Genomic DNA, 18,769 nt, shown 5'->3' with positions numbered 1-18,769 from the left:
TACGAGCAGCGGTGCAAATTCATCACAGTTTCTTCAATAAAAGTTGAGAATAGATTCTCGCGGGCAGAGGACCAACTACCAGCACATTTTCTGTCTGTCTGAGCTAAATTGTTAGCCTCAGCTACTGTAAGCTATTTATTTTTCAGTTTCCTATATCTGACTGAATTTAAGTTCTCTCTGGTAAACATCTACTCAGTGTTTATGTCTATGGCTTTTATTGTGAAAGGTAAGAACTGAAGAAGTGGATCTGGTCTGCGCTGCCTTTGTGAGATTGAAAGGAGTTATAAAGGGTGTCGTCTTGGGTCGGACTACAGATCCTCCGTGCACTATAGTGTCCGCTTTAAATATCTCCGTCTCACTAAACGTGATCGGCTGATGTCTTTATTCGCGGTGCGAAAGCTCCGAAAAATTTACCTCACTCCGAAAAAACACCCCCAGTCTGTAAAGGCCTCACCAGCTATGACATAAGGAAATAGATCATTATGTGGAGAGCTGCACACAGTTGTTATCAGTAAGGATGTTATTTAAGTCAGCCTGTCTGTGATTTCCTGCAATGGGTTCAATTTTCTTTTTTATTCACTTCAAAAAGTCTTATTTTGAACAATATATGAATTATTAGATAAGACAGTGCTCTTTTTAGTGCACGATTATGTATATGGTCTCTATCAATGACAACTGAATGTGGTTTTATGACTATTACATAGAATATAACAGCACTTTACATACTATACATTTAAAAAGTGTGACTCCACACCCTTGACTATTGCAACCACAAACATTTGAATATTAAGTGGATTTTATTTCTTGTTCATAGGGCATTATTTATTGCTTATAAGCTTATTTGAAGTGATGGAGTGAAGACAAAGATAATAATTGGCTCGCTGACAGATCTTTTGATCGTGACATTTGTTTACTGTGATGAAAATGTGGAAGATTTGTCAATTATTACAACTCTCGTGTTAGTGACCTTCACCAAAAAGCGTTTCATCTTTCAGTTTAGATTCAATTAAGGATGTGTCATATTTGTCTTTATTAAAACCACTCATGCCTTCACACCAAATGGTGTTGAGCTGACTGTGGAAATGAGGGTACAAAAAGCGTGCACACACACAGAGAGACAGACACACACACACACACACACACACACACAGACAGACAGACAGACAGACAGACACACACACACAGGATTAGATCGTCTTTCCCTTCCCAAAACCTTGATCTCCTATTTCTTTGAAACACAGATCAGATATAGTTACCACCAAAAAGCAGCAGCGCCAACCGGTGCCAGCTGGAGTTGTTTCTGCAAACGTAACCGTCCACCTTTGCAACACTTTGTCTGTCAAACAAGGTCAAGGGCCCTTCTTACATTCAACATGCAGTGGCTCTTGTTGAAAGCATGTTTACATTACCATTTGAAATGAAGGTTAGGTGATATCTTTTCACAGCGGAGTTACAGGAATACAGTGTTGTATCAGATCGTGTAATCCATTTGGAGCCATTTGAGTGACATGAACCATTATCTAGAGCAAGTATTAGCAAAGCGGACGGGGGAGCAGCTATTATCTCATGGACATAGAAAGACAAACCACTGATTCAAGTTTTACAGGCCTGTGTAGCTCCACCCTCACCGACAAACCAAAATAAACCAGAGGTCGTGGGGGAAGAGCAAAGAGAAGAATAATCAAGTGAAAGAGGTAGGAGGGTTGAAAAAAGGACAGAACTCGAATGAGGTGTGGAGCACACCTACTCATATATTAACAAGTGAGTCACCAAATAGAAAAAAAGTAGCTCATTATCCTCCGTGGCTGTCATCTATCTATGGCCCTGTCCACATTACTCCGTTTTTACTCCATATTTGCTACGTTTACACTGAGCGGCCACACTACGCCGGAGTTTTGGAGCACCCTAAACGGAGGAATCTGAAAACTCCGCCGAGGTTGGAGGTATTTGAGAACTCCAGGGTTGCGTTTGCGTGTGGACGGTCGGATACGGATGTGCTTAGAAAAAATTACACCCACACCCGTGTTCGCTACTGGATTGGGTCTTGGCAACCATGACGTCTCCGTCCTTGATTCGTCACACTCACTATCACGTGACCCGTACCCGGAAGAAAACAAACTGGGCTACAAGCGATTCATTTCAACATGGATAACTAATTGCAAGCGTTGCTGCTAGCACAACAGCTACATGATGTTGCTGCTAGCACAACAGCTAGCAGCAGCTGGCAGCTGTTGTGTAGTAAAAGTCTGCATTTCTGTGGAGGAAGCAGCTGTTATTGGAGTGATTAGCGAGCGGCGTGACCAGCATCAGCCCTATGGAGCAGCTCGTTGTTTTTAGATTCTAATGAGAAGACATGCTGCACTAACGTTTTACTTCTTCCGTTTGGTAGCCTTGAGAGACCTTAGTCTGTAAGTATGTATTTATGAAGCATGAAAAGATGTACGTAGATATATTCTATTCGCGTGTTTAGTATAACATTTGTGTTGTATTAAATGCTAATCGCGGTTAGCATTTCTCCATTGGCGGTAATGTTAAAATTAGCTTAGAAGCTAGCTAGGCGGACATGTTACATGCTGGCTATATCATGTATTGTTGTTTTGTATTCATCTATGTGTATAGGAACAGTTTGTAAAGCCATATTTCATATTGTGTTTCCACAGTTTTACAAATAAGAAAGATTCACACTGAAGTCTTGAAACTCTTCTATGGATTCCATGGTCTTTATTTCACGGATCTACTGTTAGCGATCTGCTAAGCTTTATGCACGAAGCAAGAGCAGAATAGAGTGAGAGACGTGTGTTGACCACATTTATGGACCCATAATCTAGTAAACGTTTACGTGTAAGTGTTGATTTTAAAGTAAATTTGATGTGAGAGAGAGATAGACCCGCAGCGCTGTAATGCTAATCGCGGTTAGCATTTCTCCATTGGCGGTAATGTTAAAATTAGCTTAGAAGCTAGCTAGGCGGACATGATGTTCAGAGCTACTAGTGAGAACAGACATCAACTACACGGAGGAAACGAGTGAGAGACCACATTGATGGACCCATAATCTAGTAAACGTTTATGTGTACGTGTTGATGTTAAAGTAAATTTGGAGAGAGAGAGAGCGAGAGACCCGTAGCGCTGTAACTACGTCTGAAAAATAAAACTTTCCACGAACTGTGTGTTTGAGTTTATAGAGGGAGATGTTAGAGGAAGATGTTAAGTATCAAATACAACCTTTGATTATTAAAGACTACTTTATTACTCTGTCGTATTTTTTTTTTTTTTAACTAAGCAACCAATCCACTTCCTGTTTACACCGTCAAGCGCATGCCCAGTGTAAGTTAATGGTCACGTGCTGTCCGCCTTCGAAGGCTGCCGTGTGGACGCAGATCAACTCGAGAACGATGCTGAAACTCCAGTGTGGACGGAGATCGTTTCTATTTGACAAATCTGCATCCAAGGAGAAACGGAGTAGTGTGGACAGGGCCTATGTCACGTTATGGGGCATAATGAGTTTGGTCATGTCTGGTGCAATAAAGGCAGGGTCATTTGGTGTTGATAAAGAACTTGGTCTGCATGTAAGTATGGGGCATCTTCATAATGGTTTATTTTGGGGGCAGATTAGCACATCTGTCAGTGTTTGAACAGTGTGTCGGAAATAAATTCTCCCATTTCCACGTGCGCGAAGGCACGCGTGCACTTCGTGTGACGCCCGTGTGTTCTGCCTGCATCGCAGAGCGTGGAAGCAGCCGAGTGGAAGGCGTATTAGAAAGCAGGGGATATTGATTGTGGCTGGGGACGGTCTGCGCTTTGCATAGCAAATGGCCCCCATTACCATAACATCTCTGTAGAATTAATGTGCAGTCAGTTGGGCTGCCGTTTGTTATCGGTCATTTTGATACTGTTCAATTTCCATCTCAGCCTCATGCTTCTGGCAGGGTTCTTCTCTGAATCCCCCACTTCGTTCCCCTTCATTCCTCCCCCTCCCTCTCCTGTTTTATGAATCAGAAAGGAACTCTGGTCAACGAGTGTCTGCTTCTATCTCTCCCGGGGAAAGATGTTATCGTGACGCAACCGTCTTCTGCGTCCTCTTATTATTCCAACATTAGCCAGACACAGGGGCCATGGATGGGCTTTCCAAATTAACATTTGTGTGACATTTAAGTCGCAATATATACCTGCTGTGAGTTGTGTGGCATTTACGGTGTAATATAACCCTGCTGTGAATTAGCATGCTCTTATTTGTTGGTCTCATCTGATATCTTCCTTATGGGGGGAAATGATTTAACCTGACTAAGTCTGAATGTGGTTGCATCCTAGGATATGATGAAAGGAATAATTAGGAGTTAAACTAAGGAGCTTGAAATCAGACTATTGTAAATGCCACTGCAATGTCTGTATGACTGTAACTCTACGTATACAAGCAGACATTCAGCACACTGTGTAACAGTTACCACAGATGGATAACTGCAGTCTTGTGCTTTGTGATTAGTCTTTTTATTTGATATCAGTAAATCTGAACGGTAGGTCGTAAGTGACACAAACAAGGGCAAAAAGCTCCCCTGATCCCTACAGAATGAATCCAGGAGGCCTCCGTTTTGTAGCTTCCTCTCCCGAGTGCTTGCGCAGGTTTAAAAATAGGCAGCTTTACCCCAAGCTGCATCGCAGGGATGAGATTTGCGGTCCTAACAGGCCGTGCAGATTGCCATTACTTATGCCTGACAAGCCTACCCTCTGATGTTTCCATGCTGGCCTATTTTAACAACATAAGCTGCTGCTGCCGCTCCCGCTGCTACCGAGATGCGAATTTCCAAATTGGCTGAAAAAAGCTTGTCCTGAGGTTATAGTGGGGTTCCCAGAATGCATGTGGGCTTTCTAGTCCCCAGCACAGGATAGATAGAATACGGAGCCAAACAGAAGCAGACAAACATTTTACCTGAGCTTGTTAAATGAGCTAAGCATGTCTACTTCTGTGTAGCTATGGTTTCTAATGGAGGCATGGTCTGCATCTGAGCGTGCCAGCATTTGACAGAACCACTCACCTTTATGGTAGAAGGGCTTCTTCATACCATCAGGAAGCCGGGCTTTACGCTCGACGCCGTAGCCATGCCGCGGGCCATGGTCTTCGTGGTTATACCTCACCCCGTCTCTCCTGGCAGCCTCGGCCGCCATCTTATCCCGCATTGCCTTGGCGCGTTCTGACTCTAGTGCAATGGCTTTCTCCAACAGGGACAGGTTACCCTTCGTCATGTCAAACACTTCTTCTGATCGGTCCGACGTCACGGAGGCCGTGTCCTCGTCGAAGTCCCGGAGGTTAGTGTGATAGCGGTTGTCCTGTGTGCAACTAGAGAAGGCCTTTGAGCGCGGGCTCAGCTGCTCCTCCAGCTTCATGAGATTGTCCATGTCGGAATAGTTCCTGTCGAGAGTTCGCGTGTCGTCTTGGCTGTGGTGGAAATCTCCGTAGCTGTGGTGCTGGGGCTGTTGATTGGGATCCCCGCATGAAAAATGGTTTTGCTGGGGCGGTCCATTTCGGTCGGTGGACTTTGTTTCGCTTAGTTTCCGAGCCAAGTCGAAGCATTGGTTTCGTAGGCACTCCAGACTGCTCAAACACACTTCCTCGTCGCTGTTTTCGATTTGTCCATTACTGTTGATCTTAACTTGTCCACCGTGTGCGTTTCCCCCGTTGTGACCACAGTCGTTCTCGGCTGTTCCGTCCCCAAACTCCTGTCCGTCTAAATTGTCAGACAATACTGCGCCGTGACCTTGTGCCAGAAGTTTAAGGGAGTCCACCGTCTCCCGAACCACATCACTGTCAACGTCCAAACTCAGAACACCCCTCTGTGTTTCTGTCCCCTCTTCTTCCTCCTCTTCCTCCTCGTCTTCCACCTCCTCCTCCTCTTCGTCCTCCTCGTCCTCTTCCTCCTCTTCGTCATCTTCCTCAGCACTGTTAGAGGAGTTGCTGTTCATCTCCGATTCCGTCATGGCTCGGTTGGCGGCGTCTTCTGCGATCTTGCCCAGGTTGAGGAGGGACTTGGCCACTAGTTCATCGTAGTTCTCGTACTCTTCGCCGTTGTTGTTGTCCTTCTCCCCCGCTGGGCCAGATTTGGCACCGCCGCCGCCGCCACCTCTACCGTTGCCCTCGCTCCTCTCGCTGCTGCTCTTCTGATCGTCCTCTGTTGGAAAGAAAGAACAAACGTCTTGTAATTGAATTTCCGTCATTCTATTTTACTGGTAAATCAGATTTCTGGGCTTGGTCCATCTAAATTGGATAAGGAACTCTTTGCTTCCCCTAATAATTTACTTTGAGAGCCTTAACAGCAGCTTGTGTTCTGAATTGTGAATCAGCACAGGAAGTTGAATATAGCGGTTAGGGAAAGTTGCAGAGAAAGATGCTCTGGTAAATGGTAATCTATAAAAACAGGGGCTGTGTCTTTTAGTCTGACTTTTGCACTTATTTCCTGGATGTCTATAGAAAAAGACATTCACAGATCTATTGATAAATAATATTAAGGCAGTGATCATTACAGACGGACAGATTATTTGCTTTATAGTTAAATTACTGAATAATTCTGTAAATAGTTTCAAAAGATAACATTTTATTCATTGTTCAGCAGTGTGAATCGAAACACTGTCAGAAGATCTTTAAATTAGAAAGTGTTTTTTTACAGGAGCGTCTAATATCCGAGAGATAATATTGTGTTCCATCTGCAACAGGATGAACCCCAGTCAGTAGCTTTTCATCGTTTGCTAGTAAAGTTCCTTTTTTTCATTCAATCATCAGTATCTTTAGAATTCCTTTCACTGCCTAATTGATTCTGACAGGCTGCAAAAGGTTACTGAACCTCTTCTGTCAGTAATTTCAAGCACTCGCTCCTGGAGCACTTCCAATCTCTCCTTTCACATTTCTGCCCTGAGCCGCCAAGAGCACATCGCTCAGGTTGGCGTCACATTTGCCACTTACATTCCAGCAGAGAAACCCAGAGCCCCCACCCAAATAATAAAAACAGTGCTATTTCTTAGTGATGAAATATGAATTATCACCTGGCTCACATGCAAATATATGAACTTGACTGTATTAATCAGAACAAAAACAGATCTGAATATTATCCAACTATATACTTTGTACAAACTAACAGACAAACAGTAGCACTGACTTTCACACACACACACACACACACTCCAATGTAATGAGAGCAACACAATATTGGTGCTTGGGGGGTGAGGGCTTTAGAGCGGGAAGAGAGAACAGTCACGAATGACCAGGTACATATTTTGACAGTGGACGGCTTCTTACATCAACCTCCTGCACCAGGGGTTTCATTTGTGACGGTATGAAACATGGAACGGGAAAGCAATTTGAAGAGCAATCAAGGTACACAAAAGAGATATGGAAGCGAAACAGATTAAGGGGGGAACAGAGAGACCGCCCTGGCCTGAATTGGCTTTGGATTAGCTACGGAGATGTGCATGCCACTGAGAAACACAGAGAAGCTCCGGAATGTCACCTCTATTACATTTAGGAGATTGGAATCTGCCCGGCGACCATCCAGTACCGTCGTCTTGGACCAATGGGGAACATGGTAATGACGCATCCAGAGAGATTTTTCTACTATTCTCAGGGAATATGCTGCAGATTATAGGGGTGGGGACAAATAATCGATTCATGTATGAATCAAGATTGTTATCTCCTAAGATTCTGAATCGATATTGCTACAGATGGACACTAATCCTACACAGTCAACGCATATTCTTTATTCTAATATATACAGTATATTGGAACTGTAAAAAAGCAGATGTTCAATTCTGAAAATTCATATCTAGTGAAGGAGCTGAACGAGGAATAATTCAACAACTGTAATGATGGCAGAGAACTCGGCCGCAGAGAGACAGAGACACCGTGTCCTAAAAGCAAGCCTTACGTTACGTAATGTGAATAAACCACATACCAGCTGTGTGCTCCAGTTCAGACTGGAGACAGTACCACCTAAAAGATGGCCGAGTAGCACTTGCTGCCTTCGGACGTTTGCACTTGTTTAAAAGAAAACACAAGTTTTGTGACCCTTTCAAAGGGAGAGACAGGAATGAATAGAAAGAGGGCGTCTGACAAACGTTCAGCTCAAAATGTCACAGCGTCGTGTCATGAACATAAGAGGTGCCTTGGTTTTTACAGTGGGATTTTTTGTACAAACTATTTTTGAAATTGGCAAGTTTCTGAGAAATAAAAACCTAGAAATGTTATTTATGTAATCAGCAGGTTTTTAAATGACTTGATCTTGTTATTCTTGAAGTCACTGAGAATTGAAAAATACTAAAAACTGTTTATTAGAAAGCAATTATTTGTGATTTTTGTGTTGTGTTAAAACCATTGCAAATATAAAAATATAAAAATATAAAACCTCCAAAACGTTACGCTTTACTCTGCTCTGTCCAAAGCACGTCTCTAAACAACATGGTAGTCATCTACTACCCATGGAAAGAGAGGCTGCTGGCAGGCTGAAGAGACCGTGGCAGCAGTCCACTGTCTCTGTGCTACGGCTGAGGCCTCGGCCGTGAGCTCTAACGAACACCAGTCCGTAGAGACTCACATTCTGCAAAAAAATTAAAATAAAAAATACAAAATACAAGCTTGGCTGCTGAGATGCCACATCAACACTTTGGGTGGGGAGAGCCATGTGCCAACCAGGGTTCACACACTCCTCTCTCAGAGCCTCACTCTTAATTGGACTTGAAGGCACTGTCAGGTCCAATCGTGATGCGGGGGTGCAAAGTAGAATCTGCTGGAGAGAAACCTGCCAAATCGGGTCTTGGGCACTTCGGGAGGGGCTCCAGACCAGATCTGGATGGTATTTATGTGTCATGTCTTCAGGAAAGGCACCATCAATGTAAGACTTTGATAGTCAACCTCTCTTATATTTTTAAGATTGAATATTCATCAAGGGACGGGTATCTGAAGACACATTTGTTTTCAAAAATGATTAGTCTTTCTGTTTACAAAAAATAATCATGGCTCAGTTTCAGCACTAATGGCTCTAATGTTTCTGAGTCTTCTGGAGAATGCTAAAGCATTTCAGTGGGAAATAATTACAAAGGAGGATCCTGCTGTTTATAGCCATCAATTTAGATAATTTCTCTGGAATTAATGCAATAAGCATTTTTTAAAAAGAGCTGAAAAATCAATAAAGTAGCGAACAATGTGTCACCCGTACACCTCTCCTCCAGCTTCTGGTGGGTTTAGACTACAGTAGCAGTACAGTAAAGGCTGTGAAAATGAGTGTGTATGCAAATCAGCAAATGAATAAATGTATAAAAGAACATATCACTGTAAGAATGATACATTGTATGGCTTCAGTCATGCTGGTTTCAGGTCTTTAGTCTCATTCCAATGCAAAACACAATCAGTGTTTGAACATCATGTCCACCTGCTGCAAACTACTTCAGTCAGACAATCAAATATGCAAATGTAACACGGATATGTAAATGTAGGTAACATCATTAAATAAATAGAGAAATGTTTGTAGGAATTGTTCGACATTTTGGGAAATAATGCCATTTGCTTTCTGGTGGAGAGAAGACCGACAGCGCCCTCATGTATATGGTGAATATAGCACAGAGACTTCTAGGAGCGCTTCTAAAGCTGATTACCAAGTTATAACTTCTTTGTTTAAAGGCACACTGTGTAGGATTTAGTGGCATCTGTGGTGAAGATGCAGATTGCAACCAACTGAACCCCCCTCCGCTCACTCCTCCCTTTCCAAGACTAAGCCAGCGAGTGCAAAACCATGGAAAGGCCTCGGTATCTTCCACGACCTTCGCCTTGCCGACTTTAGGAGCAACAAAGTAAAAACAACAATTCACCATTTTACAGGTGGTTTGGTGCCAAACTGTTTCTTGCCTGGGCGCAGTAACTTCCTGGATTATCTACTGAGTCGTTGGCAACTGAGCCAAGAGATAGTCCCGCACATAACCCCATAACCCCATAACCCTTTGGTTTTTGTGTGAATTAAACAGATATAACACGTTAATACAGATATTTAGAAGTGCTGCTTATGCAGATGGATTTTGTTACCTTCGGAAAGAGTCAGGCTAGCTGTTTCCCCTTGTTTCCAATCTTTGTGCTAAGCTAAGCTAAGCAGCTGCTGGCTGTAGCCCAACATTTCCCGTGTAGCGATGAGGGTGATTTTTTCACGTTCTCATCTGACTCTCAGCCAGAGAGCAAATGAAATCTGATGTCAAACTATTCCTTTCAAATTCTACCACGTTGCTCTGGTGCATTAGTTCCATATGAAACATCTATCTGAAGTGTTTCAGTACGTAATGATGAGAAAGTGATCTCACCTTGTCCTTGACTCTGCTCTCCTTCCTCCTCCTCTCCCTCTTCATAGTCCACCTCCTCTAACACTTCCTCCTCTTCCTCCGCCTCCTCCGCCTCCTCCAACCTCTCCTCATCACCCTCTTCCTCCTCTTCTTGCTCCACCTCGACCTCCTCTTCCTCCTCCTCTTCCTCGCCCTCTCCGTCCCCTCTCTCCACCACCCCTTCTTCGTGCTCCATTTGCTCTACGTTGTAGTCCATGTAGCCCTCCACCTCCTCCACTTCCTCCTCCACTTCTCCCTCCTCTTCCTCCTCTACTGCTCCTTCCTCCTCCTCCTCTTCCTCCCGGTCGTCCATCTCCTCTGTGCCGTCGGTCTCGTAGCACTCCTCCATGGTGGAGTTGTCCATGTCATCTAGGTAGGTGCTCCTCTTGGGGGAGGTTTCCAGGATTTGTCTGTCTAGACTCTTTCTCTTCTTGGCCCGGGGGCAGCCGTACACACTGCAGAGGAGAGATAAGAGGGCAGCCGTTAGCCTCACCTGGCTAGGAATGCTAATGCTCATTTGCAATCAGGCCTCTGTGTTAAGGTGCCACGCTTTACAAGCTGGAATATAAAGCGCAAAGCAGCAACGGCACAAGAGCCTTTTACTGCAAGGAAAGCAACGCCTCTTAAGTTCTTCTGCTGGGAGAAATATGAAACTTTGCTTAACCAACCTTAATTAGACATGTACTCATTAACTATTGGCCAATTATAATAAAATGCTCCATTTCGTCTAGAAAACAGTTACACAGGGATAGAAACCACTGTCTCTGAAGCAAACAAAGCAGAGGATTTGGTTTATTTTCACATTCATTTATATTCAGGTAACATCAATTTGTTCTTCAGGTAAAAGAAAACTCGCTGTGCATGCTCCGCAAACACTTTGTTCTGGAGCGATATGCCCTTGTTCTGACATGAACCGAGTGCAGCAGAACACAGCTGCTTGGCTGGAATTGACTGTAAGAGGGAGAAGACAACCTGTAGCCTGATTAATTGAATCTCATCCGAGGCACCTCGGGTTTTTAATGTATTCTGTGGCTCCCCTCGGCAGCAGGGGGACAGATCCTAATCTGATAATCTGATAATCTGTGTATTCGCTCAGGCTATTGATCACAGGGGCTTAATCCATTTCACTCATCAAACCTCAGAGAGCCCCCGAGCTGCTACCTGCCCCCCCCAGTGTAAGCTGCATGTGTGCGACTTCGGGGAAGTGTGCTGATGTTTGCTGGTGCATTTCTGTACACGCGATTGGAACAAAAAAGCACCCACACAGTCGGAATGATGAGTTCTGCTGAGTGTTTTGGCCATCAAATCAACCTCTTGTCCAGGCCGGAGTGTAACAGAGCTAAACACTCTTTGGGCATGTTCACTCGGCTGTGAAATATCCCTGGCTCCTATTTGTACAACCTCTGGATGTTTCCACCGGCTCTGCGCTACTTAGAGCAAGACCTGATGTGAGAGAATGGCACAAAGGCTGTGTGTGAAGCTAAGAGAATGTTAGTTGTTTGTGGATGTGTGCTGCTTTGGAAAAGGCCAGCTGCAGAGGTGAGGTGGTATTGTATGGTGGTGGATTGCAGCGCTAGAAAGGTTTTTCATGCCAATGTGTCCCACAGTCCAATATCCTATCCATCCGTCTCTGTCTCTCTGTCTCTCTCTCTCTCTCTCTCTGTCTCTCTCTCTCTCTCTCTCCTCAGTCCTAGACGTCCATCAGTCAGTCAGGGTACAGTCAGCTGGCAGGCTCAATCTCGCCAAGCCCTGGCATCCCTTAATGGTCTGACCCCCTGCACCCCCCGCAGCCAGGGGCCTCATTTCATTAATCTAAGCCCACATGGAAACTCATTCCCTGCCTGACAGCCGGATCTCTCCCCTAGGGCAGCGTGAGGGGTCTGTGGGACAGGGAAGGAGGGAGGGGGGAGGGTGCGTGCACGCTACAGCACTGTGATCAATAGTGCTTGTGACCAAACATCTCAAAAGCACATTAAAATGCCACTCATCCTGGCCCTCTCCGTTCCGGGGCCCTCTCCAAATAAATCAAGGGGGCCGGTCCCAGCAGGTTAGCGGCTGCCAAGGCAGGCGGGCTAGCAGGAGAGGTGAATAGGTGGGTGGGGGGAGGGAGAGAGGAGGGGGATAAGGGATGGAGAGAGGTAGAAATGGTGTGGAATGGCACACAGACACACAGGCCCTCTGCCCCCCCACCCCCGCCTCTCCACCTTTATCTTAACAATATCCAGTCTTAAGGCAGCGAGCTCTGAGCCAGTGTAGCTCAGTGGCTGATGGGTATTAATGTGACTTCACCTGAAAATCACGCTGGAAAAAATACAAGTTGTTGAATTGCTATAATTGCTTTGTAACATCAGCTAATGGATAGCAAATTATAAATGTTGGCATGTGTGTTTTCTCCCTGCATCTTCAAAAGGAGTCAAGTGCACTTTATTATCTTGGGTCAGGATTGTTACAAACAAAGCGGCCTTTCGATAACAGAGAGCGAACCTGCTTTATAACCTGACAGCTCTAAAAGTTCCACAGACAGTGGAGCAGATATTTGGCTTCATTGGAAGCTACTGCAGCGGAGCATCTCATGTTAGCGACTGTTAATGGCGGTCGTGTTAGGAGGCGTTCTCAGGTGCTCGTTTGGCCTCGGCACTCCCCACCCCTGAGATGACTCAGCCGTAGGAAACCCCCCACAGCTCCACCATCCCACGTTCCCTGGCTCTGTCGCTACGCGACCTTGCTGCAACATTTGTCATCAACAGGCGATGCATCCTACTCGCTGCGCTCGGCAATTAAAATTCTAGAAATCATTAGGTGGCATTAAAATTAAAAAAAGAAGAAGAAGAAAAAAAAGAAAAGACATTCTGTGGGCATAGAAAGGAAAGGGGACGAGAAAATACTGTACCAGTCCAAGTATCCCTCTGCTTTGTCCCCTGGCACAATCACAAAATCCTCCGAGAGGAGTGTGCGGTATGAGAGTTAGCAATCAAAGAAGAAAAGAGCTTCAGATCACAAAAAGACCACTTCATATTTTATGGAGTGGGCATCCTCGCCATTATAAAATGGAACAAATTATATTACTGTGTGAACAAGTGGTCCTTTAATGCATGAAAAAAAACTTCTGGAGACGTTACAGAGAGGGGCCTCGTTTCTGGAGCATTAATGCGAGGCAGGGGAGTGGAGCGGCAGGAGGAGAGCTCTCGTTCGGCTCATTTTCGGGGGGACAGCTGAGCGACTGCTGGAATGCGACAGCGTTCCACGGCGCCTTTATTAGCAGTCACATTAGCGGCTGTTCTCAGCAGGGGCAAAAGCTTTAGCCGGTCATTAGCATCACACGCTATTTGTCTCCCTGACACAGGGATGAGGTGGCTGTTGCTGCTTTTTCCTCTGCCTCCTCTCACTACTCTCTCTCTCTCTTCGTCATCTCTTCCTGTCACCCGGTATTCTCACCTCGTATTTCTCCCTCTCTGCTCTCACCCGTCATAACCTCACCTGCTCTCCGTCCTACCATACATCCACATCCTCCGTTTGCTGTCTATCTCAGAGCATATATTACCTCAATCCCTCTCACTCGCACCAATTCCTCTCTACATTTCCACCTCTTGCTCTCACCCCTCTTTTGCTCCTATCTCTCCCTCAACCTCATTGTTGTCGGCTGGAGATGGAGGGAACGCACCACCTCTGGCTGTGACCCCACCGTCCAGCAGGAGGATCTATACGTGTGGCAGAGCCCTGTCTCCATGGTGATACCCTCCAGAAATCCATGAGGGATTCCGCCATCCTCACAGCAAAGCCAGTGAGGAAGAAATGAGAGAGAAAGACGGGCGGACGGGGGGAGACTATGTGAGATGGGGAGGCAAAACGGAGGTTATCGGAAGCCAGACAGCAGGAGGATATATGTTTTTGTGCATATATATATATATATATATATATATATATGTATATATATATATACATATATATAGATAGATACACACACATCTGATTTGTGCACGCAAAAATTGGGGGAAATATAGAAGAGCGGTTGAGAAGAAAGAGGAGGGATGTGTGAGTGTGAAAGAGGAGAGAGGATCATTTCAGAGCTGTCAGGCTTCTCCCACTAGCAGGGGAGAACAAAAGACAGAGTCTTGGTGCAGGAGGCTCAGCACATGGCAGACGCTGCAATTTGGGGCGTTTTCTGTCATCTCCGGCTCTCGCTCGCATATCAGCTGCTGCGGCTCACTCACACGCACTCACACACACACACTCACTCACTCACACACTCACACACACATATGCAAAGACACGCACCAGTTTGTGCTAAAACTCATCAAATATTACTTCATCGCTGTGGAGTGGAAATAATCCTCATTGTAAGTGAAACATGTATGATGCTTGTGTGCCCGTGTGAATGCGCTGGAATTACATGTCCGGCAGGATTTACGCTAAAGTCTTAATAATACAAGACTTTTGAGTGTAATCTTTTCACGTGCCGGTTGAATATTTCAACAGAGCAACGGCGTCCCAAATTCGCCGCTTCTTGACAATGCGATGTCTTATACAGCGAGTCTAGTGGCGAAGTAGCTAAAGGGCATCGGTACCCGACAGACACGCTGTTCAGCCCGGCGGTTCAACGAGCCTGCTGTGGCCCGTTCACTGCTCCGGCTCTAACATTTGTAGGCCTGCAGCTCGTAAACCCGGCCTCAACTTTAGTCAAATACCCACACTAAGCCTCCACATGGCTGAGATGCAGTACAGCATTCTGTATTCAGTATTCTGGCGGACATCACGCATGAAACTAGCAACATCCTCACACGTGTTACCGCCACTCCATCCGGCCCATCCGAGGCCTCAGCTGTTCCCCTTTAGCTCTTTTTATCCGTATCTGAAAACTACTTATTATCTCTCGGTGGAGAGCACCTCCTCACAGGGAGTTTGTGCTCCTCACTGATACTGTCCCATCGAGGAGCTGTGGTGCAGTTGGTGCACGGCGGATGGAGCTGGGAGCGTTAAAGAAGGGATGAGACAGGTCAGATAGAGGGCTTCTGTAGATTCCCTGGAATGGTAGGAAAGACGGAGGACATTCAGAGCTCAACATTGGCACAACATTGGGAAATATGGGGCAGAGCTGAAACGATTACCGTAGTCAACTTATTCATATCGTTTTCAAGCAAACAAGGCAAACATTTGGTTTTCGATTTCCATGTTTTTCTTGTCGTTCTTGTCTTATATCAAAGTAAACTGAATCTGAATTTCAGATAATAATTATTTTGAGCAATCTGAAGATTAATGGACAATGAAAATAATGGTTAGATGCTGCCCTTATCTGTTGTGGTGTATTCTGATTTCATTTACACCACATGATTCTCCCTAGCGCTGTGTCAGCGCTAAAGAAAGGTCCGGCTGCACACGTCACCATTCTGGTACATACAAAAAAAGACCTCATGATAAGTATTTGTATTTTGAACACACAGTATCATGTTTTAATACGTTAAATTGTGAAGCATTTCCGCTCTCAGAATTGGGAGCAACCCTGAGGTCGGGGTTTTAAAGATGGATCTGGTAGAATATTCAAATGTGTATCATGCAAGTCATTCTGCATAATTTGGCAGTGGAGGTCCTGAGCAGGAGAGCTCATCCGGCAGCAGAATCTGGGGGTGTAATGCGGCTATCTGTCATGCTCCAGCTAAATTCACTCCTGGATTAGCCAGGTAAGGAGTCTCTCCACTAGCGTAATGACTTCAATCAATCACCACAACTCTCTCTCTCTCACACACACACACACACACACACACACACACACACACACACACACACGGGCTAGCTAGTTAGCTGCTAGCCCAGGAGCCATTTTGGAGAAGGAATTCTTTCCTCCAGTTTGTTCCTTTGTCTATGTAGCCACAGTGTAGGCTGTCATAATGCTTGTATGGGCTGACAGAGATGAGCTCATGTAGCTGAATAGAAAAGAAAAGGTAAATTAGATCGTGAGCCAAATGCAAACCATCATTTCTCCCTTCATTTAGTCTTTTCATTCGCGATTATTTTCTCAATTCATTGATCAAGTGTTTGTTCAATTAAATGTGACAAAATTGTGGGGATGGCCACCAACATCTTTTTAAGTCTACGGTGACGTCTTCAAATTGTTGTTTTGTCGACCAGCAGTTCGGAGCCCAGAGATGTTCAATTTACGATCACTTCAGACAAAGAAAAAGATTCTCATTAAATCCAAATTCTTCCAGTTGACAAGCTATGACTACGAAACGTTGGGCATTACAACCTGAAACATGATGAATTACTGTTCTGTTGATCGTCCAAGTGACTTGAATTATTTTAGTCTTACACTGAACAACATGTTGTCAAACCTACAGTAGTGTCGTGGCAGACTGGGAACAGGGAAAGAGGGAGGTCTGACATGCAACACAGGTCTCAGGGCTGGAATTGAATTTGGCTACCGGGGCCTCTATGGCCAAAGCCTGATGTGTCCTATTCCTCTGTGCCATAGAGCTCCATTGTTGTCCAGAAACTATTAAAAACACATTAGTGAGTCACACCGTTTCACAAGGCGACATGATGCTGAACATGTGCACTGCAAGTATTTGAAGTGATCCCTCATATACTATCCTTTATTATTTTGTAGTAACCTAATGCCAAAAGGTATAGTACCCGACTGTTTTAGGTGAGTTTTGCACAATTTGAAAGATTTACGTCTTCAGTAGGAACCAATGGGTTGTGAGCCACAGACCAGCTGGGGGACTTGGAGTGGGTTATTGAGAGAGACAATAACACATTGTCGGTTTTGGTCTTTTCATGGGATTTGTCCACAATAACAAAAATGAGGAATATCCCCAACTGTATCCTTTACTGTAATTCTGGCAGGCTGAAGGCCTTTACACACCGGCGGTGCAAATACTTTGCACCAAAACTATTCAAACCAGCAGCGATGCAAATTTGCAACAGTTGCAACACATTTTCAATAAAAGGTTGGAGGACCAACAACCAGGATCCTATTGACCCTCAACTGTCAGTCTGTCGGAGGTAAACTGCTGTAGCCTAAAGCTACTGTAAGCTGTTTTTTGAGTTCCCTCTGGTAGACAGTTACGCAGTGTGTTTAGGGCTTTTATTGTGAAAGGTAAGAATGTGAGACGTGGATCTGGTCAGTGTGGATTTTGTTAAGGTTGAAAGGAGTAATAAAGTGTACCGTCTTTGTTCGGAGTCTCCGTGTCGTTGTATACTATAGTGTATGTATTGAATATGTCCGTTCTGCACAATGTGATTGGTTGATGCCTTTATGAAGCAAAAGATTAGAAAAATCGACCTCACCGCGAAAAAATTAAGTTAATATTCGCGTTCTTCGTGAAAGTACTAATGATAGAAACAAATATTTTAAAAAAGCCCCTGTGCCTGAATGCCCTAATGTGTCTGCCCTTCCCGTGTTACATTGTGATTCCCACTCTGCGTCATGTTTACCAGCCTCCGTGTCCCCAGCAGAGGAGGAGGGCTTTTTTGACATTGATGTAATTTAGTTGGCAGCCGCTCTGAGAGGAGGGCAGGCTGGGGGGTGGGAGGGGGAGGTCTGGGATCGTGGAAGGCTTGTGGGGAAGGGGGGGTTCAGGGGTTAGAGGTCAGAATGTGCCCGGAGCTGGCCCTAAGCAGCTGCCTGCCCCCATCACCAAAACCCCCCCCCCCCCCCCCCCATGCGTATGTCCCCCTGGCACACTCCGCACTCGCTGCACATGATCTGTTATTCCCTTTGATGTCTTTCCTCTGGGAGGCGGTTATAAAAAACAGAGGAGGATGAAAAAAAAAAAGCGTAAACACCACCTGTTTATCTGACGCTGGGTAACAGCAGAAAGGTAGTCTGCAGGCTTGTCATAATATGCACAGGAGGCAAATAAGGGGGGGGGGGGGATTACAAAGGGATAGAAATAAACAAATGGCATCAGAGAAGAAGGCATGACGAGGGAAGCATGTGCATGCCACTGTAAATTTGGCGGCCCTGGTTTTGAAATGCTTTTCAAAGTTTGTTTTAATTTGCATTAGAGGTTTATGCGAGGACAGAATACGCTGATAGAAACAAAAGCACCATTACTCTTTAATGTGCTCAGACAGACTGGGATGAAAAACTATAGATATTATAGTATTGTTATAAAAAAACCTTGTTACACAAGTGATTGCAGTGGTACAAGACAAGTACCAATGTCAGTCCAGCTTCACTATACTGTTGAAATGATAACAATGGTGTCGGAGCCAAACTGAAATGAACCCCAGGGCTCCTCATGCCGTCTCAAGTGTAGAAGCTAATGACAGAGCTGACAGATCTAACCCAACTCGGCTCTTTTCATCCTCAGTCCACACTGGCTTTTTGGTGATATAAAGCTTCCCCATTAAATATGGAAATGTCCCTTTTTCGGCGACAGATACTTCACAGAGGGGGGCTGATGGCATAGCCGGTGTTTTTTTGGAA

General features: G+C 45.0%; 2 protein-coding genes across 2 annotated transcripts in view; both read right to left on the bottom strand.

Annotated features, from left to right (window-relative positions):
• Nucleotides 1–10,367, bottom strand: part of myt1lb (myelin transcription factor 1-like, b) — a 37,492-nt gene extending 27,125 nt beyond the window's left edge. The window contains exon 1 of the mRNA XM_031876842.1: nucleotides 5,031–10,367. Within this exon, the coding sequence (XP_031732702.1) occupies nucleotides 5,031–6,207 (1,177 nt within the window). The 5' untranslated portion in view covers nucleotides 6,208–10,367. The remainder of the gene's footprint in view (nucleotides 1–5,030) is intronic.
• Nucleotides 9,848–18,769, bottom strand: part of LOC116399587 (myelin transcription factor 1-like protein) — a 75,232-nt gene continuing 66,310 nt past the window's right edge. The window contains exons 5-6 of the mRNA XM_031876836.1: nucleotides 10,324–10,796; nucleotides 9,848–9,924 (exon numbers count right to left, since the gene is read on the bottom strand). Coding sequence (XP_031732696.1) covers nucleotides 9,848–9,924; nucleotides 10,324–10,796 — 550 coding nt within the window. The remainder of the gene's footprint in view (nucleotides 9,925–10,323; nucleotides 10,797–18,769) is intronic.

This window comes from Anarrhichthys ocellatus, unplaced genomic scaffold, assembly GCF_004355925.1.
Source record: "Anarrhichthys ocellatus isolate YVR2014 unplaced genomic scaffold, GSC_Weel_1.0 scaffold117, whole genome shotgun sequence".
NCBI lineage: Eukaryota > Metazoa > Chordata > Actinopteri > Perciformes > Anarhichadidae > Anarrhichthys > Anarrhichthys ocellatus.
Note: the sequence above shows the minus strand (reverse complement) of the source record. Positions and strands in the feature narration are given on the sequence as shown.